The sequence below is a fragment of the Anguilla rostrata genome, chromosome 6 (assembly GCF_018555375.3).
Source record: "Anguilla rostrata isolate EN2019 chromosome 6, ASM1855537v3, whole genome shotgun sequence".
Taxonomy (NCBI): Eukaryota; Metazoa; Chordata; class Actinopteri; order Anguilliformes; family Anguillidae; genus Anguilla; species Anguilla rostrata.
This window is the reverse complement of record NC_057938.1, coordinates 42,566,517-42,592,141: the sequence shown is the minus strand read 5'-3', so window position 1 is coordinate 42,592,141 and position 25,625 is coordinate 42,566,517. Positions and strand designations below refer to the sequence as shown.

At 46.4% G+C, this 25,625-nt stretch overlaps 1 protein-coding gene and 2 long non-coding RNA genes across 3 annotated transcripts; 1 reads left to right on the top strand and 2 right to left on the bottom strand.

Annotated features, from left to right (window-relative positions):
• Nucleotides 1–10,413: 10,413 nt before the first annotated feature.
• On the bottom strand, nucleotides 10,414–11,578 carry LOC135257260 (uncharacterized). Its single transcript, XR_010330627.1, has 2 exons — nucleotides 11,449–11,578; nucleotides 10,414–11,110 (listed from the first exon to the last, which is right to left on the bottom strand). It is a non-coding gene; the product is annotated as an uncharacterized LOC135257260 (long non-coding RNA).
• A 729-nt stretch (nucleotides 11,579–12,307) lies between these two features.
• Nucleotides 12,308–24,955, top strand: ywhaqa (tyrosine 3-monooxygenase/tryptophan 5-monooxygenase activation protein, theta polypeptide a). Its single transcript, XM_064339814.1, has 6 exons — nucleotides 12,308–12,332; nucleotides 13,351–13,813; nucleotides 19,678–19,798; nucleotides 22,357–22,520; nucleotides 23,098–23,193; nucleotides 23,777–24,955. Exons 2-6 carry the CDS (start codon nucleotides 13,517–13,519, stop codon nucleotides 23,834–23,836), a joined length of 738 nt encoding a protein of 245 aa, XP_064195884.1. The 5' UTR covers nucleotides 12,308–12,332; nucleotides 13,351–13,516; the 3' UTR covers nucleotides 23,837–24,955.
• On the bottom strand, nucleotides 20,214–20,682 carry LOC135257261 (uncharacterized). Its single transcript, XR_010330628.1, has 3 exons — nucleotides 20,542–20,682; nucleotides 20,338–20,458; nucleotides 20,214–20,295 (listed from the first exon to the last, which is right to left on the bottom strand). It is a non-coding gene; the product is annotated as an uncharacterized LOC135257261 (long non-coding RNA).
• Nucleotides 24,956–25,625: the final 670 nt, after the last annotated feature.

Sequence of the window (25,625 nt, the reverse complement as noted above, 5' to 3'; positions counted from 1 at the left end):
TCCAGAGTCCACACAGGCAACTGTCCCACCAGTAATGTAAGAACACCTGGGAAAAAGCACACCTGTGAGATCCAACGCAAAGGCTTTTCACTGCTGCCTCATATTATGCACTAAGCCCTTTGCTTCTGTAATGCATATGCTTCCTGCTTTTTACTGCCAGCCCACATTTCTCGATGCTGGGAATACACAGACCTGTAGCCTTGAGAACAAACCAACAAACAAACATGCTGACAAAGCAGTCAGTCAAATTTAACTTTGCAAAAAAAACAAACAAAAAAAAAACTATTTTATTTTTGATACCTGTCTTCCAAGGACTTCAATGGTTATGTAACAGATCACACCTCCCATAAATAAACATATAACTGTGCAACATATTAGCCTACAAAATTTCAAATGTGTCTTCGAGTTCCAGTTGTGCTCCCTTTGAGGTTCAGAAAAAGAGAAGTACATTTCACCTGCAGGGTTTCCTGTAAAACAATTAACTCAAGACACAATACTCCAGTGCTTGCTCAAGGACAAGAGACACGCCCATTCTGAGTGATTGACATAAAACAGGTCTGTCACTAAGAAATGGCACGAGAAGGATTCATCTTCAGCGCTCTCATTGAAATCATCAGTGCAGTCCCTGGAATTCAGTCAACATTCATATGAAGATCTTTCAGGCATGATGCATTTAGCATTCCTGGTTACCTTTTTCCAACAGTACGAATTATGCCTCAATATGATAAGTGTGTCAGTGCCATCATCGATAAATTACGTGCCATGTTTTAATGAGTTTAATGGAGGACTTATAAAGGCAACATCTTTTTCTCTGGACAGAAAGTGAAATGTTCCACTACAGGGAGAGTTCACAGCAGATATTACCGACTGGAATATATTACCATATTTTAAAAACTGACTGCTCCATTTTTGGGTTGTCGTAGAAAGCAGTAATCAAGTGGACATATAATATATACTTTCATACAGGAAGGCTTTTGAATCTACTCTCTGCCTGAGCCCCCCCACACACACACACATACACACACACACACACACACACACACACACACACACACATCCTCCCAGCCCCCTTCAGTCTTTACTCATGGTTCCTCTCGTCACAAACAAAATTTCCTTCCTGTCATTTTATCGTCGCTCTCCTTATTACCCCGGCTGCAGTCATATTTTGATTAGTTTGATAAGAGCTAATCAGCGCTCTCTCTGCTTTGTTCTCCTCCTCGGCGAATTGCGTCGTGATTTAACGTTCTTCCACTTAACGGCGCAGCCCCAACCCACACTGAACAGCTGCCCTGCATCTTTGTCAGTGTGATTCCCCCCTGATGTTTCATTATACCACAAAATGAAGACACTCTCTGCTCAGACGTACTCACACGAGCAAAATAAAGAAATAAATAAACTAGTCAAAATCATTGAAGTGTACCATGTAATTTTCATTCGTAGGAGTGCTGTTTATAATTTCGCCAGGTGGAAAGAGTACATGTTTGAATGCAATCATCGCATTCTATTGTTATACTACATGTAACCAGGAATTAGTTCTACTTTGAGCCTCCAGTTAATCACTGCTTACTAATCAACACCCTAACAACTTAAGCCGTAGCATGCTTGCAAGGTGCTTCTGTCATATAATTACTTTGAAGCTAAAAAAATGTATGTAACTGAACCTCTGATTGTTCTGTTGTATACAATAAGCATGCCATTTGACTGGTGTAACACAATACATACTCCAACCCACCACTGTTAAATAATAATCTTCTCTTAGGTACGCCGCTCTGGATAAGAGCGTCTGCCAAATGCCTGTAATGTAATGTAATGTAGGTGTCTCTGCTGTGAAGCCTTAAGTGTGTTCAAGGTAAGATTTGCTTAATAAAAATTAATTAAGAATTATTCAATACCAAGCCGCACTATGTAGGAAGGCCATAGCACTACTCAAAGAGCCAAAGCTGGTTTGTGCAGTAATAGTCCTCCCAGCTGTTGCTAGTCTTTAGGGATGGGTCTCAAAACACAGTCTCAACAAGGAGTTTGTATTGTTTGTATTCGCACCTCCGCCCTGGAAGACAAATTAAGATCATTGCTTTTACCCAGCTCCCATTGGATCAGACGAAATACAAACAGTGATATCAAATAGCCGTCACACAAACCAAATGCCACGGGCAATTAATGTAACCCATAGTGATGATAAAGCACAAATATACAATAATCGTATTTATATTTTTATATGTTTCATATAAAATACGCACATATAATGCAAACGTATTGTACTTAGTCAGTCATAAAACATATTGAACTTTATGAAAATTTAAATAAAAACTGAAAGCATTAAAGAAAAATAAATAATATTATTAATGAAATAGCCTACCATACATTTTTTTGTTGGATATTTTGGGATAAATTGAAATATGCCAATTTTCTTTGACGGAACTGTTGGAGATTTTCACCAGACTCATTTAAAAATATATTTCTCATTGTATAGATATATTTAAAATTAAAGACAAGAAGAAAAGTATTTAAAATGATAAAACTCATTTTCATGTTTCAGGACCACGCATTAGTGTCATGCCATATCCACGGGGGGTGACAGACGTTGACACAAAATGGACAGAGTGAGGTCATGGGGGATTCCTCTGGCCGGAGTGTGCGCTGACCTCATATAGGCGGTGCTGTCTATCCACACACACTTTGCTCATATACTTCATGTGACGCTGAGCTCATGTCAACACTCTCTCGTTCCCTGTCAACACCCTCTTTAAATGATTACCTCAGCTGCTGAAACCTGCCATTAAAGTATACATGCCTGTTGGCGACTACGCTTCAGCACTTGATATCAAATTAGCCACCATTTTATTAAAAGTCCAGTTTGTGTTTGCCTTGGGGAGAGGTTACAGCAGAAGCAATTACAATGGCTGCCCTGAAACATATGTTGCAATCTGCTTTGTTTTTCCACAGTTTCATTCCCTTACTATTTTTATTCATGTCAGCTTTGCCCGTGCTCTGATAGAAATGCTTCGTGCAACATTTATCTTTCTCTAAATTCAAATGTAATTCTTTCTTCATGGAGACTTCATTTTGATGATCACTGGATATTGCCCAGCAGAAGAAAAAAAAATTACATTTGTATTGAATAACATAAAATAGCATTCAGGCCCCAGCACAAAAGAAAATAACAGATACAGTGAGTTGGCAGTTAGTTCAACTACTTAGTACTAATAAAGTTGAAATTGAATTGCATACTAATCTGATTAAATACTTAACAATTAAATAATAAAGTATATTGAAGATCATTTCATAAACGCACATGGGCGCACTCCACTGTGTGCACAAAGTTTACGTAATTAATGGACCCTAATTGAATCAAATGGATTTATAATTTTATAATACGCAGTTATTACTGTTTCTCCCATTGATTTTTATCTTGTTTCTGCCCCGTGTTTATTAATTACTCCCCTGATACCACAGTTTATTTAAACCAGTCGTGCAAACAGACACAAAACTATAAAACTGGACAATCATTACATTTCATGGCTCCAGTCTTTTTTTAAATATCTAAAGCAGAATCCAAGTCCAGCCCTTAAAATGATGTGGCGCTATACTAGCCAGTTACTCTAGGGTTGGACAAAATGGTTAGCCCAATGCTTTTAGGGAGTGGTCTGTCTTGTGGGTACGTTTTAATGAATACCCTCTTTCTGATTCCATTAAACTGATTTCATGACAGAGCACGTCACATAGGAAAACTCATCATCTGGGGATAACAGAGGGAAATGTTTCCGGGGTAAAGTGTCTAAAAATTTTATATTTTATATCATTTTTCTGAGATTTATGCCTGTAAAAAGAAAAAGCTTTCTTTCCTAGGCTCCCCCTCTCTTTCCGAACACATCCCTGGCCTTAGACGGCACCCCCGCCCAGCCCCCCCTCACTCATCCTACCACACACTGCCTCCCCGGCCTCACACACCCCCTCCTCTCCATCCCTGCCTCACACACTGCAGGGCAGAGCTGGTGGTGAGTGGGGAGGTGTGGGGGTGTGTGCGGGGCTCTGACCGAGCAGTAGGCTCTGTTGCCAGGCAGGTTTCAGGAGACGAGACAACACCCCAAGGCCTTCTATTCTCTTTTTTTAATGCCCTGGATGAGTGTGTTACATAATCCCACTCACCCGCCAGTTCAGAAACTGTTACACAGCGGCCTGTGTGATCTAGTTCACAGGCAGCGATGGGAGGGGATTTTTCTTTTCTTCTTCCTGTTGGGAGGGGACGGTGGGGGGAAGGGAGGGAGAGGCTGCACGGTCTTGCGAGGAGAGGGCCGCTTCCTCCCCGCCTCGCGTTGCGCGCGGTGGCGCCTCTGACAAAGCAGCTTTTGTGCTCCTGTCCGAGGCCCTTCACACGCCCACGCAAACACCGCCTCGCTAACAGGCCGTCGCTCTTATCTGCGGCTGGGACTCGCCCCTCCCTCTCTCTCTCTCTCTCTCTCTCCCTAACCGGGGCCCCCTCGATGCCAACCGCAAGCATTCTCGCAAGGCCTGCCCACCGTGCATGTGCTGAGGGCTCCCGCTAAACTTTAGACCTCTCTGAGAGGAACGCTGCGGTTACCCTGGGTCACAAGCAAAGAGTATCTCGCACACCTAGTTTTGCTACCAGGCCTTCAAAACAAAAACAGATGAGGAAGAGAGGAGAGCGGATCGTCACGAGGCAAATATCTCCAGGTAGATGTCTACTGCCTCTGAGAAAGACACGGCGGTGAAGCGCAGGAAAGAGGAGAAGGAAATGAAAATGAAGAAGCTGACACTCCAACACAATAGCGGGAGAAGCCATTTATGTCATCGCAAACCCACCCCGCGCTAACGCGGTTTCGCATTACAGGACCTCAGGTGAACATTCCGAAGCTGTAACTGATCCACCAGCTAATCTGCTACGCAGAGGCACCCCGAGGTGCATGACCCATTGTTTCTTCACCAACGGAGCCGAGGAAATGCACAGACACCCACATTCACATTTCAGCGGTGCTACCGGAGCCAAATATGAAGAGAGGAAAAATGGCCCAGGTGGTGCTTAAAGGCTTTTTTTCCCCCGTCAGTCACTCTCATGTGATGGTGCCATCCCTCCTCCCTGCGGCATTCTTCTCTTTCCCGCCTCTTTCTTTTTCTCTTCCTGTAGCATAGCATCGGAGCCTTCACAATTGTTCCGTCATTACATGCCTTCCGCTGAGGTGAGCGCAACGTTTTCATCACCTAACGAACACGGTTAGGCTAGCGTCGCTTTGACTGTGAAAATCCACCGGGGAGGATGCGGGTAAAACTTCAAACAATTTAAACCGTCTTCTTGACTTTCTGCTGAGAGTTGCCTGTGCGCTCAGAAACAGTGACTGAAAAGTAGATAAGAAAGTTGAGGAAGCAGTGGAGAAGATCTGCACGTGACCAAAATAACATCTTGATAAGGACAGAGCGAGAGAGCTCTGCTGTTTTGACTACGCTAACGTCTGCAGTCACAATCTTCTAACTCTGTGTACTGTTTTATGGCACTTTTTGGCAGAGAGGACAAAACAAGACAGTTAAAAAAATGACATATTTGTACCTCGCCTTCTGAATTTGGCTAAGATGCTGCATTATAACAATAGAGCCTTGCCCCTTCACATAAGCCATTTCTGCACTGTCTGCTGACCTGCCCCCTTCCTGCCTAAATCATGGGCATTAACCTGCAGAAGTTGGAGGAAAGGTGTGTTGCACCTTGGGAAATGTGGTAACAGGGATCTTTCCGTTCCCCAGCTACAGTATAATGATAACATTTCCTCAATAGTCATGTAACATTAACTGTGCCAACACTGCCGCATCATCTCCACAATGTCAGAAGCCCGTTAATTAAAAGAAGGGTGCCACACTACTCCACCATGGGTCAAAGACAGACGGGCATCTCTGTTTGGATGTAGACAAGCAAACCACTGACACACTTCACACCATCATATTAAGTTCGCTGAGCAAAGAATTTAACAATTACACAAGGGAAAATATATAGACAGGCTATGCAGGAGATTTTAAATGAAGAACAAGAGGGTATTAATGCGTACAATATTTCATAGAGGGGTTATCTGGTCTGTGGAGTACACGTTATCCCTTTAAGCCATTAGCAAGGGAGAGATTTTAGCTCCGGGATAATCACACTTTATTTTGCTTTGGGGCAAGAAGCACAGAAAATGATAATTGGATCAGAGTGACAGCAATTACTTCTGTATATACAATAAGTGATTAAATTAGTCAGACCATAGCTCTGCAGTAGTATAGAATACTACCTAGAGAAAAGAAAGCCATTTTAACTGATTCCAGGCATGGGAAAAATGTTCCTGGCAGAGAAAAACAAAAAATATATATAATGCTTGACAAATGGAATTTGGTTTCCTGGAACAGGTCTAGTCTCATGCTTACCTTTCTCAGATATTGATTTGAAATTGATCATCGGTGTACTCTCAGCTGTGGCTGTCTGGAAACAGGTTCTATATAGAGCTGAGGGAATTGAACAGGAACTGCAGAATCTGGTAAATTGCAGCCAGAGATAATTTATTGGGAGAGATGTATTACCATGGCAAGTTTTGTGAGGGCTCTTGCATAAAGCCAGTTTCAAAAGTCATTAATATGCAGTTAACTTCTGTAAATGTTACAAGAAAAACAAGCCTCATTTACTCCCTATGATACAAAAAAACATAAAGGACCCCAAACCAACCCCCACCTCCCCCCACCCCCCACCCCCCACTACCACACATGTGCAAAGTGTGCCATCTTTTTTTTGTTTTTTTTTATGGAGTTGCTGCATGGCAGTCCTTCCTGTATCCTATTCTTGCTTCCTGTTGTCATGTGACACTCTTCCTCTGGAAGACAAATAACCATTCTTCCCTCTCTCCCTGCATGACTGTCTCTGCTGATGGGGGAATGTTGACAACTGGGTCCACGGGCTGCCAGCCAGAATGACTGCGTCCTAGCCACAGGGCAGTGTTCATCGAATTATTTTCCCCTCCCTCGAAGAAATTCATGGTCAGCCCTAATAATGAGAAAGAGATAAACGCATGCGTGATATAAATCAACGAAATAGAAATAGACTGCTCTCGTATAACAGCCATTGCAGTGCTGTTTCATAACCAAAGCCAACAGCAGAAATATCGTCATGTCTTTATTTTATTTTACTGGCAGACATATGTGTATGGCGTGCAGCTTCAAAACTCTCCCCGTCTCTCAGTTGTGAAACATGCATGTATAACTACCACACAGATCTTGACCCATATACACACGTGTACATACGCATACGAACACACACACACATACACATATGCACATGCACATACACACGCACACACACACATACACATATGCACATGCACATACACACACACATCAGAGTTGTACTTAGAAAAGCAGATCCTGAACGAGCTGAGATCACAGTCTTCGTCAGATTGACTGTGGATACTGTGGCCTCCATCCAGCCTTCCTGCCATAGGCTAACCCAACCTGCACGGCAGAGCAAAAACCATCAGCAGAGCTTTGGGTTTTGTAGAGAAAACCAAGGAATTAGCGTTGCAGCTACATCGTTTGCTAGTGTGAACCTACCACAAATGAACCAACCATGAGCATATTAGAGAGAAAATGTAAATGACAACTTCTAAAGGCCATTTTACTAATCTCATCAGCTAATTGTGGCAATAGTGTCATCAATAAGCTAGGTTCCACTTAATCTACAACATTGATTGCTGTTCAGTGTGAGTGCACAGTTGGTGATGACGCCAAACACTCTCTTGAGGAATAATGATTAGATCCAGTCTTAATGAGGACACTGGGGGGGGGAATCTGCTTTCACCTGTTAACAGAACCTTTAACCCCCCTCTCCCTAACTGTGCACTGCATCTATGCAGGGTAAATACCCAGGTTTCTGTGTGTGTGTGTGTGTGTGGTGGTGGAGGGGGATGGGGAACCACTGACTTCCTGCACTGTGAAATGTAGCTTTTGGCTTTTGAACCTAATGAAGGGAGAGTCATGACTTGCCTGGGGCGGGATAGAAAGAAGAGGGTGAGGGGTTATTCTGATGCACTGCAGGGGCCTGTTGGCACTTCTCTCATAATGCAGAGTCACACTGGGGTTTCTTTTAAAACGGATGGCCTAACCAATTAGAATGATATATTAATCCTTTAAGGATTAATATATCATTCTACATATTTACATATTTAAGCTTTATGAACATTATCATACACTGCATAGCCATAAGTATGTGGACACCCGAACACCACACCCATATGTGCTTGTTGAACATCGCATCCCAAAACCATGGGCAGTAATATGGAGTTGGTCACCCCTTTCTGCTATAACAGCCTCCACTCTTCTGAGAAGATTTTACTCTAGATTTTGAAACACGGTTGCGGGGATTTTCTTCCACTCAGCCACAAGAGCAGTCGACGTTCCAATTCATGTCAAAAGTGTTCGATGGGGTTGAGGTCAAGGCTCTTATGCATGCCAGTCAAGTTCTTCCACACCAAACTCGGCAAACCATTTTGCAGCTGAGCTGTTGTTGTTCGTAGATGTTTCCCGTTCACAATAACAGCACTTACAGTTGACTGGGGCAGCTCTAGCAGGGCAGAAATTTGATAAACTGACTTGTTGGAAAGTTGGCCTCCCATGACAGTGCCATGTTGAAAGTCATTGAGCTCTTCAGTATGACCCATAATACTGCAAATGTTTGTCTATAGAGATTGCGAGGATGTATGCTTGATTGTATGCACCTTTTAGCAATGGGTGAGGCTGAAGCCAAGCCCACTAATTAGAAGGGGTGTCCACATACTTTTGGCCATGTGGCATATGTTAAGTGTTGAATATAAATATGTTGAATTAAATTGGACAAATGTAGAATTGGAGTAGATGATTCTGGTTGATCAGGTCCAAGTCTGGAAACTGAGAGGGTCATTGCAATGTTAATTCTGTTATGCAATGGATACGAGCCGTAGGTGCAAAACAACCCATAACATCAAAAGGCCCAACAACATATTCTGTGTATGAATGATGCTCTTTTTAACATGAGCATTCTTCTTCCAATGCCAAACCCATTGCTGGTGTGCATGACCAAAAAGCTCAATACTGCGTAATTCCAATCAAAGTGGCAATGATGAACTTGATTGGAACTGGGTTATATAATAGAGAATATCATTTTCTCAATTATGTGAGCATACAATATAACTCATTACCGCTATTCTTTATTTTAGCCAGCCTTCTTTGCTCATCTTTATCAAAGGTGTGAATAATTTTGGAGGGCACGGTATGGATAATAAAAACAGTAGATAAAGGGCCCTGTTATTAGTCTTCTCTCACACCCGTTCTGAGGTGAAAGGCAGTGACGCCATAGTCAGCCATTCAAACCTGGCTACAGCGAGCTTCTGATAAAGCTCTATCCCTCTCACATGTTTCATATGGACATTAGGATTTCTTTCGTTCAAGAGCACCTCATCTGCTTTCCAATGCTTCAATACCTTTTATTTTTCATGTTACCCCAGCGTAGCTTTTGGATCTGGAGGGGAACCTGAAAATAGACCCTCTCCATCACATCAGGATCCCAAGGGACTTCACCCATGGAGGCCAGTTGGAAGCAATCTGTCACGAGCAGCAGCCTCGGAAGTGTCTGTCCTGTGCATGATCCAATACCAGGATTTACACTGCTGGAGAAGGGCTTTCAGTTGTGTGGGATTTCAGCCCACTTCTAATGATCATGTATCCATAGCCTGGGTGGCTCGTAACTCAATAAATTTGTCCAGATGATGTACGTGGGATTGGTGTTCTCACAATCTTATCTGATTTTGCAGTGTGGAACTGGCATTCAGGGCCAAGACTGAACAGATCTTTATGATGCAAATCACTGCTATCCAGTGGGTGTGCCATTTTTGTTACTCACAATCTGTGAGTGTAAAGAACATGGACTACAGATTCAGCGCTGAGTCATGAGATCTCGAGAGATTTCAAACAGATGTAATGTGATGAGAAACTGCATGTGTGATGATAAATGTTCTGAGACATTGGTCTGAATGCAAAAAAAATATTAATGACATGGGTCATTTCCAATATTTCAAGTAAGAATAAGACGTCTTTCGCTAATACAGCTGGTGTTGAACCTTGCTTGTACTAGGTATGCTCAGGCTGTGTTATATTAGTAAAAGTATGATTTGAGCAGAACCAATAAAAGACATGCCTACATGGCAGCAGTCGAAATACACAAGCGCCTGACTATCTTTTCTTTTGCAGTGCAGTATATCACCATGGACGCCTGGCCAACAAGATGGCCTTTTTGAGTGTGCTTATGGTGAGAGGCACCAAACAGAGTTTTATATTTTATAAATGCAAAGTAACCTCCTGGAAACATCTCCATTTACTGCAACAGAAAAAGCAAAGACCACGGCAGACATACGATTTATGAGACACTGCTTTTATTGGCCTTATGAAATCAATCATGTGATTAACAGATCAGGTAAAGAGAAAACCAACACTATTCAACTCCAATTCCACGAAGATGAGATTGGATTTGACAGGCACATAAATGAATTTTCATGCACTCAGTGGTGGTCCATGACCAAGAAACATAAAATTCATTTTAAAATCACAGTTTTGCTGACAACCTGTTTTTAATCCTGAAACTGTCTCAGGCTTGCCTATTCAAGTTTAGCTTTCATATCAGCAACTGGTTCCTTTTTACACATAACCGTGTATCATTACAGTATAAGACAAGGTATTTTGCCATACGAGAGGGAGAGGTGTTCATAACTTTCCCAGCAGATTTACAAGTTGCTGCCAATATCTTGTATTTGACTCTTGGTTAAAACCTACCAGGTGAACGTATCAACGCAGCTCATCATCACAGTGGAGGTAGCAGGAACTTAACTGAGAAAAGGTGATGTGTCAGGAACATCTCCTCATGTTCCGAACAACACTGAGGAGTATTTCATGGAATTACTCTTTTTGGGACACCTGCATCAGGAACATCTCCTCATGTTCCCAACAACACTGAGGAGTATTTCATGGAATTACTCTTTTTGGGACACCTGCAATAGCAGTCAATGTCTTTACACCTCTTCCACTGTTCCTTGGGAAAGTTCAGATGCTTGGAAATCTGTGAGACATAGACATTTGAGACTCACTAATAGGCCTGCTACACTTCAGAGAATCCTTCAAAAAATGTATGTACTTTTAGCAATGCAACTGCAATAATTGTTACATTTACTACAGAACATTCTAATACCTAGCAATTTTTTGAAAATGCGGTAAATGTTTTGGCCTGGAGGAATAATAAGCTTTAGAGAATGCTTTTTCGAATGACAAACTTCCACATCCCTTAAACTTGGTACTACACTTGCACATTCCAAACACAATAGACATAAAAGGGCAATATATCAAGGTCAAACTGGCATTACTGGAGAAGCATTTAAGTTAGTTTGAGGGGAGCCATACCATATTCAAGGAGATGTCAGTCTGCTTCACACTATTCAATCTCTCCGTGCCACGCCCGCCTCGGGCCCCGCTGATGCTGTTCGTAGTCGGTGTGTGGTGAAAGAAAGGGGGCCAGGATAACCATGGCAATGGTGACGTATCCCCCTTGCTCTAATTGGAGGAAACCCCGTGGCCTCAGCCGCAGCCTACAGGCCTGTCGAACATGCCCCGTAAAGCCCGCCTTCTTCCCCCGCGCTTAACTCCCACTGGTCAATAATTTGAACGAGAAGCGTTGACCGGTTGAAAAAAACACGGTTTCATTGGGGTTCACCTAAGTCTAACAACGCCCTGTTCCTCAGGTTCGGTTGAGTGGGATGTAATTTTTTTTCCTCTTCAACCTCAAAGCGGATCAATTTGGAGGAGCTGAACGGAGTGCTTGAAGGTTGGAAAGTATTTTGTTTTTGGTCGCTTTTGATTTTATAAATTTAATATAATATTAAATATAACCCCATACTTAGACTATCATTATTAGGGGTTTTGTACGAAATGATCAAATTCGCTAAATTACTACTTACTTGTGAGCGCGAGCTACGAAACCGATGCATCGCGGCTCGGTTTTGCCGCATCCATTTTGACATATTTCTAGCTGGCTCTTTTCGGCTAAGTCATTTAAAATATTTGTTCTGTGGATGAGTATGTATGGCTAATTTTTTATACAAGTTAATTATTACTGTCGCTTCGCCATTGACGCATATTTCATTTTGCTAGTTGGGAACATGGTACCGGTCTAAAAAACGTCACTGTCCTTTTTTCAGCCATTTGACAATGGACCAACGTTAGTGCTGGCTATCTTGCTCGAGAAGCTTCAATATTTAGTACCAGGCAGTGTGGTGTCTAGCTAGTCGGTAAACGATACTTATTTATTAAAACAAATAACCGATGCTGCCAGATTAATTAGCTAGCTGGTTAACGTTAGCTCGTGTTCCCACATTTTTCATTTGGAAATGGGTTTAGGCAGATTAAAGTTAGCTAGCTAGCGATCAAGCTAACTGTCTAGATAGCCCTTGGCTTTGAAGACGATTAACGTTATTTAGCTAGCTGGCTAGTTTGTTCCGAGTCCCGTAGTAACTTAACGTTAGTTAATTTTAGCAATTTAATGTCAAGTTATCGGACGTTAGGTTGTCTAGAAAGCTGACTGTGACTATTGATACGTATCAGGCTTCCAGCCAACGTTAGCTGACCACACTTGTCTAGTAGTACTGTATTTTAAAATAGCAGGTAGCTAGCTACCCATTTAGCTAGGCTGAGCCTATTGCTAGCGTACCGCGATGTAGCTAGACCTATATTAGGCTAGCTCGAACGCGATTTTGAACATGTTATCTAGGCTGCATATTAATTCTCAGATTTGTGAAATCATTGATGCTTGACTCGTTAAGTCTTGCTTTTCTGGCGTTGGTCGAAGATTGCCGTTAAACGTTAGCTAGATTAGCTATCTTCCGTTCCGTCAAAGTTATCGGTTTCCCCGAGCGATACTGCTACTTGGTCATGTTAACTAGTCTAATCTACCTGTTTGTTACCTAGCTATGTACTAAATTAATGGTTGAGTAGCCTAACGTTCGTCATTAGAGCAATAGTGATTTGTTTCATAAACTATAGGTTTGCTAACGATTATGGCTAGTTTGGCAATACCAACTTGGCTATCTTTTGGTGTTACCGGGCAAGTCTACGTTATTTGACGATTATTGGCGCTGTCTGAAACACCGTTAGTCTAGCGTCAACCGATTGGGGGTTTGCTTTCTGGCCAGATGTTAGCTTTCTAGCGTCAGCTGATCCAGATGTGTGCTGTACCAACGGTTACGAGGTTAACGACGTTAAACAGTTAGCTAACGTTAACTAATTATTGCTCCTTTTTTGTCTTTCTAGGTCTTCGAAAGGATTCGATTCCCTATTCACTCCACCATTTTGCTAGTTAGCTTGTTACGTCTGCCTGCGTTTTCCCTCCCCACAAGTTCTCTCCCCCGTTCCCTCACTGGACTCTTTAGAAAATTGCTTTAGTAAAAGCTATAAACACGGTTTTGAATCATTAAACATGGATAAAACGACGGAGCTTATTCAGAAGGCTAAACTGGCCGAGCAGGCCGAACGCTACGACGACATGGCCACTTGCATGAAGGAGGTAACGGAGCAAGGTGCTGAGCTGTCCAACGAAGAGCGGAACCTGCTGTCAGTCGCCTACAAGAACGTGGTCGGAGCCCGGAGGTCCGCCTGGAGAGTCATCTCCAGCATCGAGCAGAAGACCGAAGGCAGCGACAAGAAGCTTCAGATGGTCAAGGAGTACCGGGAGAAGGTGGAATCCGAATTGCGAGACATCTGCAACGACGTGCTGGTACGTTCGAAAGTACTCAGTGAGACTTTGCTAAACGAAGGCTGCTTTTTGTTTTGCATCTTAGGAAAACGCGTATGTGGAACTGTGATTTTCACTCATTTGTTTGACCACGGGGCTACACTGACGCTCCCCTTACAAAAGAGGTCATGTTACAGTGTTCATAGAAATGTGACCCAACCGCAGGTTTCTAAACTGCATCATTATTTGTTCTCCTTTAATTACATTGCATTCATTTAGCAGAAGCTTTTACCCTCAGTGGCTTTGAGTCAAAGGGAAAAATTATGTGGAGGAAACGAAAAGTGATCAAAATGTGTATATTAGTATATAAACCAGAAATACAGAAATAGGCGGACGAGGAGCATGGCAAGAATGTTTCTAATTGTCCTTATCGCTGGTAGAGGTAATCGGTTCTATAGGCTGTCAATTCTGCTCCCAGTAGAACTCATTTGGACGAGCGCACCTAGGTAATAAGAAGTACGGCCGACATGCTCCGTTTGTGGACTTTGACATTTCAGTTCTGTCGGGCTGATGTTTATCTGTAACCACGAGGAAGCACTGCGCCGATCCAGGCAGCAGTGCTGCAGCGGGGTACCCTCTCAGGGACCAACGGATGTTGCAACAGTTCTACTGCGCACATATTTTTCTTTATCGCGGAAGTTACGTCTGCGATCTGTGCTAGAGTTTAGTGCATAAATTCATCCTTTAAAGCTAAAGTGCGGCTAGAAAATATCCAAAGAAGCCGAGCTATTACACAGATGCACTATAGTATGCTCTGTGACCCAAATGACCCGTTCTTACTTGCAAAGACTTAAAACAGTTGACTGATAAAGGAACATGTACACTGGCTAATATGCAAAAAAGGTGATTTTATTGCTAGTTTATCATTAACAAAATTACATTTCAGTCCTGTGAAGCAGTAGAAAATTAGCCCAACCTGAAAATGTAATTTAACAACTACGTACTGTCGTCTCGCATCAAATCGGTGTCCAAATTAAGTCCGTAGTCTTGTAAGGTGTCATTTTATATCGCATATGAACTTCTTTATCATAATGGCAACCAAAGGGACATATTTGGATTAGCCCAGTTGCTAAGCAGTATGATTTCTGATGCTGGAACTTGGTTGGCTGATTATGTTTATGATGATGTAACAGGCTAAATGAAGCCCAGTGCTAGGCATTTTTAGAAACGTGGTGGGAAGAAGGAATTGCCAATCAAATTTCTGAATGAATGCTGATCAAATTTACAGGCTGTTACAGTAAGGCCTCCCTTTCAGGGAGTCGGCCTGACTTTTTTTTTTTTTGTTTTTGTTGTTGACAGTTGTAACTGGCAAACATTTCACCGTGACAAGGAAACTGGGGTCAAAGGGCAAGTTTTATGCTTCCTGTAAACGGATCAAATTTTCGTGCCCCTCCCCCCAACAGCCGTAACGACTGAAACATTGTGCTCTCCTGTACAGTTTTTTTTGTCGGGAACAATGGCCGCGTCACGTGACTGGGCAGCGGCCTCGCCAGATTAGCTAAGGTGTGCTTGAGTGGGAGGGGCAACCGCCTCTCAGTCTCCAGGGTGTTTCCCGTGTGCCTCTCGAGTGTCCTTGTTTAAACGAAACTCCATTTTAAATATATTGGTGACATGGACGTGTGTGCATGTTTTTTGGTATGATGCGCAAGGCAGGTATTCCAGCATGAGTATTCGCCACACATCCATCTTGCGTTTGGCAGGCGTGCTTTAAAAATGAGCACCGCGCACTGGAACGTTTCCGGCGCCCCCCCCCCGCGTCGCCGCGGAAGCAGTCCGCGCGGCGGGGTTGGGGCGAAGCCTCCTTCACGCACAGCGCTCGCGGCGGGATTAGCGGGGGCTGATTTTTTTTTTTTTTTTTTTTTTGCCCGAGGCTCAGCCCTGCTGCACGAAATAATCCCTCTGAACCCAGTGCCCTTCTTGACACGGGGAAGCTCGGCGGGCGCGTGTGGGGGGGCGGCGAGGGGGGGTGGGGGGAGCGGACGCGTTGGATACGCGCTGCCGATCCAAGCGTGCGTGGGCACAGATGGAGGAAGGCTGATAATTGTGGAGAAAGCCACACCGCCGGAAGCCCCTTGCGCGGGGCTGGAGGGAGCTGGCGTTCACCCTTGCGTCTCCAGTGCGCGTGGAGGCTCAGGCACTGAGCTGCAGTATACGGGGCTGCGGTGCTGGTGCCGGGACCAGTGGGTCCAGAAACAAGTCGAGTGGAGATATTTGCTGAACGTACCTTTTGAGCTGCTCGCTCATTTTCGCGCATACCTCTCTGGTCTAGTGACTTTCTCCTGACACGCTGGCTTGGAGATTTAAGCAACGTTTGAGCACAAACCCCGAACCTTCTGGATACCACTTACATAATTTAGGTGCATTTTGTCCATGTCCGTTTTTTCAGCCTGTGATAATATACTCTGAATCACAGGGGGATGCTGGTTGAAATGCATTTTACGTCATGGGGGTGGGAAAAAAGGGCAGAGGCGCTGGTTTTTGCATGCTTTCAACGGTGCGTGCGTCGGCACAAGTGCCCGGGAGGGGGGGGGCGCTCTGTGCTGACATGTCTGTTCCGGACCGCCGCTCCGCTTCCTGATCTCGGCCGAGGGCGTGGCCGCCTGCAACCGCCCATCGATCCGGGACGCCGCGGCGGCCGGGATCTCGCGGCGCCGTTCCGATTCCCGTTCGCCAGGGCGGTCGCCGGTTCTTCAGGCCTCCGCTCCGCCCTGCCGCCGGTTACAGGGCCTGCCGTCAAAGCGGCGGTCCCACACGTCTCCCGTGGCAGCGACAACGCCTCCTCAGATGTCCCCTGGGCCGGCTGAGTGACACTTAACCCTTTGAAGAGTAGATTTTTTTCTAGAACACCGTTGCTTTCAGTGACCGGTACTGTGACATCACCATTAGAATGTTCAGTTAAGAACATTCCGGTCACGCATCTGTGATCTCACACCTCAAGGGGTTGATCCAGGAAGCCTTGTTGTTCGTTGCCCTGGCTGTGTACGAAGGGCGGTGAAATGATCCGTGCCCGCCTTTGCGGCGTTGCCGCGAGGCCGCGGCGCTGTCGTCAGGTTGCTAAGGACGTCGAAGCAGCGCCCGCGTGTGTGCGCGCTCTGTTAGCCGGACCCCCGGGGCTTCTGGGAAGCGCTGACGCGGCTCTGATCTGGATGCAGCGGCGCGGCGGCAGTTAGCCGCGGAAACGCTTCCTGCCCGACGGGCCCGTGAGCCGTTTCCTCGCTCCGCAGTCCGCTGAGGCCGTTTGACGGCGGGGGGGGTAAAAAACGGCGGCCGCCAATAAGACGTTTCCATGACAGCGGCCTGCGACAAGACGGGGCAGGCTCTAACGGGGGACGGGGGGGAGGGTGGGGGGAGCGCTGCGGTCAGTAAAACCGCCGTACGCTGCCCTTTGGTCTTAAAGGGACGCACATTTTTCTTTAACCCCCTGCCCCCCGCCCCCCATGGCCCTTTTGCAGTGAAAACGAAGCTTTACAGAGAAACGGTCTGACGTGCGGAGTTTGCAGAACGGCCCGAGGGGCGACTCGACGAGCGAGACCACGCGTGCCGTCCGATTCGTGGGCTTTCAGGCTCGCTGTCGAACGGGGGGGGTGGGGGGGGCGGAGTCACTTGCGCGCGGTTAAGCTGAAGGAGGCGGGCCCGCCGCATAACGGCCACGTGGGACGCGCCATCAGGGCCCCCAGCTGCGCAGGTCACCCCGAGCCCTCTCCTCAGGAACGAGTCCCTGCTGCTCCTGCTGGGCTCCGGCGCACAGCGGCCTTCCTTCATCGAACGCCGTCTCCGTGCGCAGGCCTTGCTCGCCGGTCTAGGCGCTACGAAATCCGGTTTCCACCGCTGCTGTAATACAAGCGCTAACGAACCGTTCACACCGTATTTGGAACATTTTGTTTTGGAAATATTCTTGCATATTTGGGTATCTTATCAAGTGGAATGGAATTAAATATGTTATTATTTCTTATGATGGCAGAATTGTTATAATAATGGTTATAATAATTCCGGTTCAGTTGTCCATATCTGATATTTAAGCACCATTTTGTGGAGCTCATTGATGAGGACGTTTACATTTCGGGTGTTTGGCAGACGCTGTTATCCAGCCCGCCTTGCACAGATGAAATTTTTTTGCAGAAAAGTCCGCTCGCAGCTGGATGTCCAGGTTTGAGCTCCTCACTCTGCTCAGAAGGCAGCACCCCGAGCTACGCTTAACGCTGACAGTGCTGCGTTTTTTTTGTTTCGAGCACCTCGCCCAGGAAAGGGAGCGGCTGCCTCTTTCCTTTCTGCGGCAGAGTGCGGTGCAGAAGCGGGGGTGCGTTCACACGTCCAGGAGATCCGGGGGGGGAGGCCCGTTTGCACACGCTCCCTTAGCAGGCCCCTCGTACTGAGTCGCCTCTGCGTGTGACAATCTGTCGTGCGAGGGTGTGTGGGTTGCAGTTTTGTGTGTGTGTGTGTGTGTGTGTGTGTGTGTGTGGGGGTGTGTTTAGTGTGTGTGTGGGGATTGCAGTTTCATGGTTGTGTCTCGGTGGTGTGTGTGTGTGTATGTGTTTTAGTGTGTGTGGGGGTTGCAGTTTCGTTGTGTGTGTGTGTGTGTGTGTGTGTGTGTTGTGTGTGTGTGTGTGTGTGTGTGTGTGTGTGTGTGTGTGTGTGTGTGTGTGTGTGTGTGTGTGTGTGTGTGTGTGTGTGTGTGTGTGTGTGTGTGTGTGTGTGTGTGTGTGTGTGTGTGTGTGTGTGGGGGTTCAGTTTCATGGTTGTGTGTGTGTGTGTGTGTGTGTGTGGGTTGGAGTTTCATGGTTGTGTCTCGGTGGTGTGTGTGTGTGTGTGTGTGGGTTGGAGTTTCATGGTTGTGTCTCGGTGGTGTGTGTGTGTGTGTGTGTGTGGGTTGGAGTTTCATGGTTGTGTTCTCGGTGGTGTGTGTGTGTGTCTTATGTCTTAGATGACTCAGTAAGCTGTTGTCAGTGTGCATCCCCCTTTGTTTCACTCAGGGTAGCAGGGCGGTCCTTAAGAGTGCCTCTCACACTGTACAGTTTGGCAGTTCTTTCTGCAGTGTCTTAGGGGTCTTAGGGGCCGCTGCAGTTTTCAGATTGGATTCACGGCGTCGCGAGCTCAGGATGCTGCCAGGTTCCACCAAATCGAGCCATTCCTCTGCGCGTGGAATGAGACGCGGTTGATCAGACTTTAAATAAAAAAAGAAAGAAGCTCCAGTCGCTGCTAAAACCGCACCGCGCGCTCTGGGCTTTCGTCTCCTTGGCCCAGAAAAGGAGGCGACCGCGCAGACGGCCAGCCGAACCCCGTTCCCCGTCTCGCGTCCCCGCCGAGCTCCGCCCTCTCGTATCCCAACGGAGGAGGATTGCGTCGGGGCGCGCAGCGAGCGCGTAGAACCTCGCAGAACTGATGTTCTGCACCGAGGCGACGTGCTCTGCGCGCGTAGCGTGACTGCGATTTTTGCAAATGCGTCTGAGTAAAGCACCGCCGCCTATCATCAGGATGGCGCTCAGAAACCGTGTTGTGGTCGTAGCTGGGGAGGGGTGACTGCAAGGTCAGTTAAATGAGAGGGTGCGTCCTTGATGAGTGCTTATTTAGGTGATATGAGTGATCCCTGCAGCTTGCTGCTTGCTCATAATTTCCAATATGTGCTCTCTCTTTCTCTCTCTCGCTGTCTCTCTGTCTCTCTACTCACTTTCAAAGAGGTGCCTTTTAGTGTTTTTTTTTTTTTTTGCTGTTTTGCAGTCTGCAACACCTATGTAGAAGAGTTTTTTTTCTTAATCTAATTTTGCTGGAAAAATCTTTATGCTGGAAGGAGACCAGAAGTTTGTTTGCGCAATTGAAAACAAATTTCCTTTCCACTCCTCTCTCCCTAGGAGCTGCTAAACAAATATTTGATCGCCAACTCCACAAACCCCGAGAGCAAAGTCTTCTACCTAAAGATGAAGGGAGACTACTACAGATACCTGGCGGAAGTGGCCACAGGAGAGAAGCAGGGTGAGAGCCTCCACACGTCTGATGGGGCCCCCTCCGCCCCTGTCCCTGGCCCCTCCACACAACCGCCGTTTTGATGGGCCCCCTCCGCTGTCTCCAGCCCCTCCGCACAGCCATCATTCTGACGTACCCCCTCCCCTATCTCTGGCCTGTCCACACATCTACTGTGCTAAAGGACCCCCTCCCCTGTCCCCGACCCCTCCACACCACTGTCGTTCTGACACCCCCTCCCCTTTCCTCTGTCCCAGCCCTGTCCACGCAGACGCTGTTCTGACAGACCCCCTCCCCCCCTCCTCTGTCCCCGGCCTGTCCACGCAGACACTGTTCTGACAGACCCCCTCCCCCCTCCTCTGTCCACGCAGACACTGTTCTGATGGACACCCTCCCCTGTCCACACAACTGTCGTTCAGTCGGACACCCTCCCCTGTCCCCTGGCCTGTCCACTCAGCTGCGGTTCTGACTCCCCTGTCCCCGGCCTGTCCACTCAGCTGTGGTTCTGACTCCCCTGTCCCCTGGCCTGTCCACTCAGCTGTGGTTCTGACTCCCCTGTCCCCTGGCCTGTCCACTCAGCTGCGGTTCTGACTCCCCTGTCCCCGGCCTGTCCACTCAGCTGTGGTTCTGACTCCCCTGTCCCCTGGCCTGTCCACTCAGCTGCGGTTCTGACTCCCCTGTCCCCTGGCCTGTCCACTCAGCTGTGGTTCTGACTCCCCTGTCCCCTGGCCTGTCCACTCAGCTGTGGTTCTGACTCCCCTGTCCCCTGGCCTGTCCACTCAGCTGCGGTTCTGACTCCCCTGTCCCCGGCGCTGGACCGCCTGGGCGAGGCACGGCGTGATCTCTTAGCGGTGGCCATGAATATCAATGAGGATTTGAATGCAACAACTTCACATTACAGTTTTTACAAAGGGGACCTTGTGTCGGGGACTGACAGGCTGACAGCCTGACTGATTGTCTGATGTGTGTGTGTGTGCGTGTCTGTGTTTCTCAGGGTGTCTGTCTGTCTGTAGAGGGGTGCAGGGTCTTATTCACAGAAGCAGAGGTGTGCAATGCGCTGCTGTCTATCAGGGCCTTGGAAGCTGTTCGCTTGTTATCCACTCCGTTGAGGCCTTTGGTCACGTGTCACATTTTTCAGGGAAATGCGAGGCATTTCGTTGTGTTCAACAAGACGTGACATCAGAGGCATTGGGTAGATTGGCTTAGCGGTCAGGGCTATCAGTGCACACAGATAGGTATGATGCGGATGAAACGCTGACACCATCTAAGGGTGCCTGGACTGGCAAAAGCACGCATGACTGGAGGACAATACCATATCTGCATGGAGTACATGCACTAAAAATCTTCCTGCAAAGTGTTTTTCCAAATTTGGTCATAGCAGGACACTCATGTTTCACCTGAATACAGGATCTGCATGCAGATGCTGCATGCACTTGGTAAGTAGGTGAACCGTGCATTAACACTTTTAGATTTGCAATGTGAAATCTGGGCCAAACCGAGCTTGATGCTGCTTTAGAGAGGAGTGTGTTTTATTGCGGTTATTGTTATAGCTCCTCTGCACAAAGCAAGAATTTGATCTGGGAGGAGGGAGGGGAAAAAAAAAGGCTTAAAACGGCTAAGCCAGTGAACCTTTCCCATCCTGGATCTTTTTCACCAATCTGGTTCTTCTGGATGAACTCATGTTCCCAGTTCATTCTGACTGGCACCCGGAAGTAGGCCGGAGTTGTTTTCTGTGTTCCGTCTCGTAGTGAAACCTGATCTCGCGTTCTGTACGGTTCGTGCTGGACTCTTTGCCTGTGTGCATGCGCGTACATGCCCGCCGTGTGCGTGCCTGTGTGCCATGCGGGCGTTTGCGTACGTGTGCGCCTCTGTGTGTTTTTTTTGCTCCGGGGGGGGGGGGAGAGCAGGCGTGTTGATTCGATTACCGCGGAGCGCTTTTTTTCGATTGGCCCGCGCAGTCGGTCCCTCTCCACGTCTCGTGAGCCGCCCCGCGGGGCCCCTCTGCCCTGCTCTCTCTCCCTTTCTCTCTCTCTCTCTCTCGTGGTGACTCAGACCCCGCCCCCTGCCCCTTCCCCATGTCAGCCCGGCCTCCATTCCGGCCCTGCCAGTTACCGCCGCTTCCTTGTCCCCAGGCTAGCCTCAAGCTCCAGCCACTGCGCAGTCATTAATTACAGGGTTTCGCTGCCAAAGGGAGGAGAGATTCCACACGTTCGGCAAAGGGCAACCGGTTTATGCGGGCAGTTTGTTTGAGACTGCATGCGCCTGAAATGAAAATGGAAGTCTGCGCTCGTTTGGCGTACGGGAAGCGCGATTCAGAACAGAGTCTGTTATGTGTTATGTGGTCTTTACGCATTACGATTGGTCATTTTCAACCTGAAAGGAATATAAAGACCTAATTGTTCACATGGGGGGGGGAGAATTTGCTGAGTCCCGCAGGATGGTTATGCTATAGCTTGAACCGAGGCAGAACTGCTTGTGCGCTTGGGTTCACCTTTTCACCCGGTCAAAGCAGGCGGGCCTCGGAGTCGGTTTCCCAGTTGTGTCCGTTAACGAGCTCTCCTCTCTCACAGACACGATAGCCTCCTCTCAGACCGCCTACCAGGAGGCGTTCGACATCAGCAAGAAGGAGATGCAGCCCACGCACCCCATCCGCCTGGGCCTGGCCCTCAACTTCTCCGTCTTCTTCTACGAGATCCTCAACTCCCCGGACCAGGCCTGCGCCCTGGCCAAACAGGTGGGCCTGCGTGCGGGCGAACGAGGGCGAAGTTCCAGAACGCGCCGTGCCTGCGGGGGGTGCCATGGCAGTCAGTGTTCCGTGATTGGCCCCTGCGCGGTCACATGGTTCGCTGCACTTGTGTCCGGTGCCCGTCACACGGGGCAGCAGCTTGAAGCTAAGGAAATGCGAGCGAGCCTTCTGTGGTGCAGAAGCGGGGCGTGAACAGTGCGACGTTTCCAAATCGTTTGATCGATAAACTGCTATTAACTATGTGCATGGCACTGCGTTGAAGAGACATATTTTCTTTAATTGCACACGTTGCTTTTTATATCAAATTTGTTGTTGTGTCCCAAGTCACCATGGGCACTGTAAGTTGTGTGGTGTTCACCCCACCAATGCGCAAGCCTTTGAGTCGGAATATTTTACACGCTACGAGCCGCACAGTGCTGCCAAGGAGACACTCAATTCGCGTGCCTTTGTCAGAGCTGCTAGGACAGGAGTGAAGGTCTGTTTTGGGGGAGGAGGGTGTCGATGCTGAATTTGGATGACGGGCGGACTGCGTGCTTGCTTACCTGTGCACCGTTTGTGCTCGCAGGCCTTCGATGAAGCCATCGCCGAGCTCGATACACTGAACGAAGACTCGTACAAAGACAGCACCCTCATCATGCAGCTGCTAAGAGACAACCTCACAGTGAGTGTCCCGTACACACCAAGAACGCGTCACGGGCGCGTTTCACTCCTCTTACAGGTAGAGGCAACCTGACCAAATGCTGTCAGGTTCTGTTAACGTTTATGTCATTCAATGGGAAAGAATTTAATTATTTACTGGACCTCTTGATGTGAAACTAATGTACCCATTTTAGGGATGCGCAATTTGAAGTCCTTCAATCGATGATTACTTTTAACGAATTAATAATCGATAGTCGTTAAGGTAAATTCTGTTAACTATATAGCTATATAGCTTGCTATTAAAAATGCAAGTGACGCAAGAGGCGGTACTTTTCCAGGAACTCCAGGTTTTGTAAACCCTCATTCAAAATAGGTTCGACCAAAATAGCACATCTACAATGTGAAAGAACAGAACATAGAATGCAAAGCAATAGAATACTTTATTCATTGCATTAAAGTACAGGTAAGCTATACCGTAGGTTTATGGTATAGCTACCAACTGTGTCTTTGTTGGAGATGTGCAATTTTGACACGCACAGCGCAACAGACGAACAATGTGTTTATTCTTGGGGAGAGTCATGTTGACCGGTCTTCTCTCTTTCCAGTTATGGACATCGGACAACGCAGCAGACGAAGGCGAGGCCGGGGAAGGAGGCGAGAACTAAAACCGCACAAGGGGTCATCTCCAAAAAGAAAAAAAACTAAAACTTTGAAAAAAAAAAAAAAAAAAAAAACCTTTTTACACATCTTCATTCCTTATTGTTCCACTTAAAATTCTAGCATTGAAAGCCCATCATTACTGAAGGAGCCGTGTGGAAACTCAAATCATTTTCTGTTTTCACACTGCTGCTTTTGGAAAGAAAAAAAAAAAAAAGAATTTAAAATATCTCCATTCCTTGGTTTGTGTTTGTCCTGGCCTTCCTGATGTGCAGTCTCTGCTGTAGAAAAGTATTAATAGCTTCACTTTATATTGACATTTACTTCCAATTTCAGATGAGAAAATTGCATTACAGGACTTGCGTGTATCTCCAGAAAATCTGTCCAGTGAATTTCAAACGCAAGCGATTAGAGAACGGTGGTGCGGAGGGCGGCTTAATTCGTAAATGTTGAAGTGCTCCTCGTCACGTCCACTGTACCCCCCCGCCCCACCCCAACCCCCCCATCCTGGTTTCTCTCCATCAGGTTGTCTGGTAGAGTTACAGCAGCTGAATGATTTAGAAGGCCGAATGACCCTGCATATGCTGGCTATAAGACTAAGGCAACCTGCCCTCAATGCTGTCATGGCGGCCGGTGCCTCCATTGACAGGCAAGGCAGCAAGCTGTTCACAGCAAAGCAAGTGCTTTTTCATCGATAACTTTGAGGTCTTTCCTTTTCGGAGGTCACAAAACACTCCTTCCTAGTTATATTCACTTCAATGTGTTACTTTGTAGCATGTCTGACTAAAAACAGTGGCGCTTAACAACGACCGAAAAGATGAATAAAATGACAAAAAAAAAAGAATAAAAAATAAAAAAGTACATGCATGTCCTTTTAAAAGTACACTGGAATGAGAACCAATGCTGTATACACCAAGTCCCAGTGTTTGGTTTAGTACTTTTCATCGCAGGTTTGTGCACATGTGAGAGGGTGTTTGGTTTGTCCAGTGATTGTCATTTAGAGATTTGGACCACTATTGTGTTTTGCTAATCATTGATTGTAGTCCCCAAAAGCCTTGTGAAAATGTTTAATGCCCTATGTAACAGCTATGTAACATGAATAAAAATGACATTTTATAAACCAGAAATATGCATCCTGTGTCGATCTGTCCGTCCACATTGAGGTCCCAGGTACAGCTTCCAAAGAGATGTGCGCTGTATATTTTAAAAGTTCAGTTTTAAGTGTGAATTTGCATTACGGTATCCCTTTGGCTAAGGTCCTCAGACCTTAATGAGAAAGGCATTGCACACTTCATCCAGTTCAGTTTATTTCTTAAATTATGACCTCATCCAAAACGCTCTCATGGCTGAAAATCATTCACTGTATTGCCATCAGTTTTTAAATTGAGTACCTTAGCCAAAGAAATATCTGGCTTTGTTCTGAATTTGACCTCATCCTCTTCTAGATCAAGCTCACCTTAATGCATGCTTGTATAGTATTGGGGGGGTGGGGTGTTACTAGCTATTTGCCGACTTTTTGGGTATATCTATGATTGATGTTTTGAACTAATAATGAAGTTATATAGTTTAATGAGATGAATTCTGTGAGTCGTATGCAATATCTGATAGCCTGGAGTCAGGTCTTGCATCCCTGGTTCTGAAGAGCTGTGCTTTCGAACAGTAAATATCCAGTTTAACTTGTGCCTGTATAACAAAACAATCATGAAGATTTATCACATTTACACATCATATTGCTATTTCTAAATTGATTATTTAAATTTTGGGAATATGCCTCCATTGCACAGTAAGAAAGTGCTT

Excerpts from the sequence above, each read along its gene's own strand:
- ywhaqa (XM_064339814.1), top strand. The coding sequence starts at position 13,517 with ATGGATAAAACGACGGAGCTTATTCAGAAGGCTAAACTGGCCGAGCAG. Across the intron at positions 19,799-22,356 it reads GGCCACAGGAGAGAAGCAGG|ACACGATAGCCTCCTCTCAG; the intron begins GTGAGAGCCTCC and ends CCTCTCTCACAG. Across the intron at positions 23,194-23,776 it reads TGCTAAGAGACAACCTCACA|TTATGGACATCGGACAACGC; the intron begins GTGAGTGTCCCG and ends CTCTCTTTCCAG.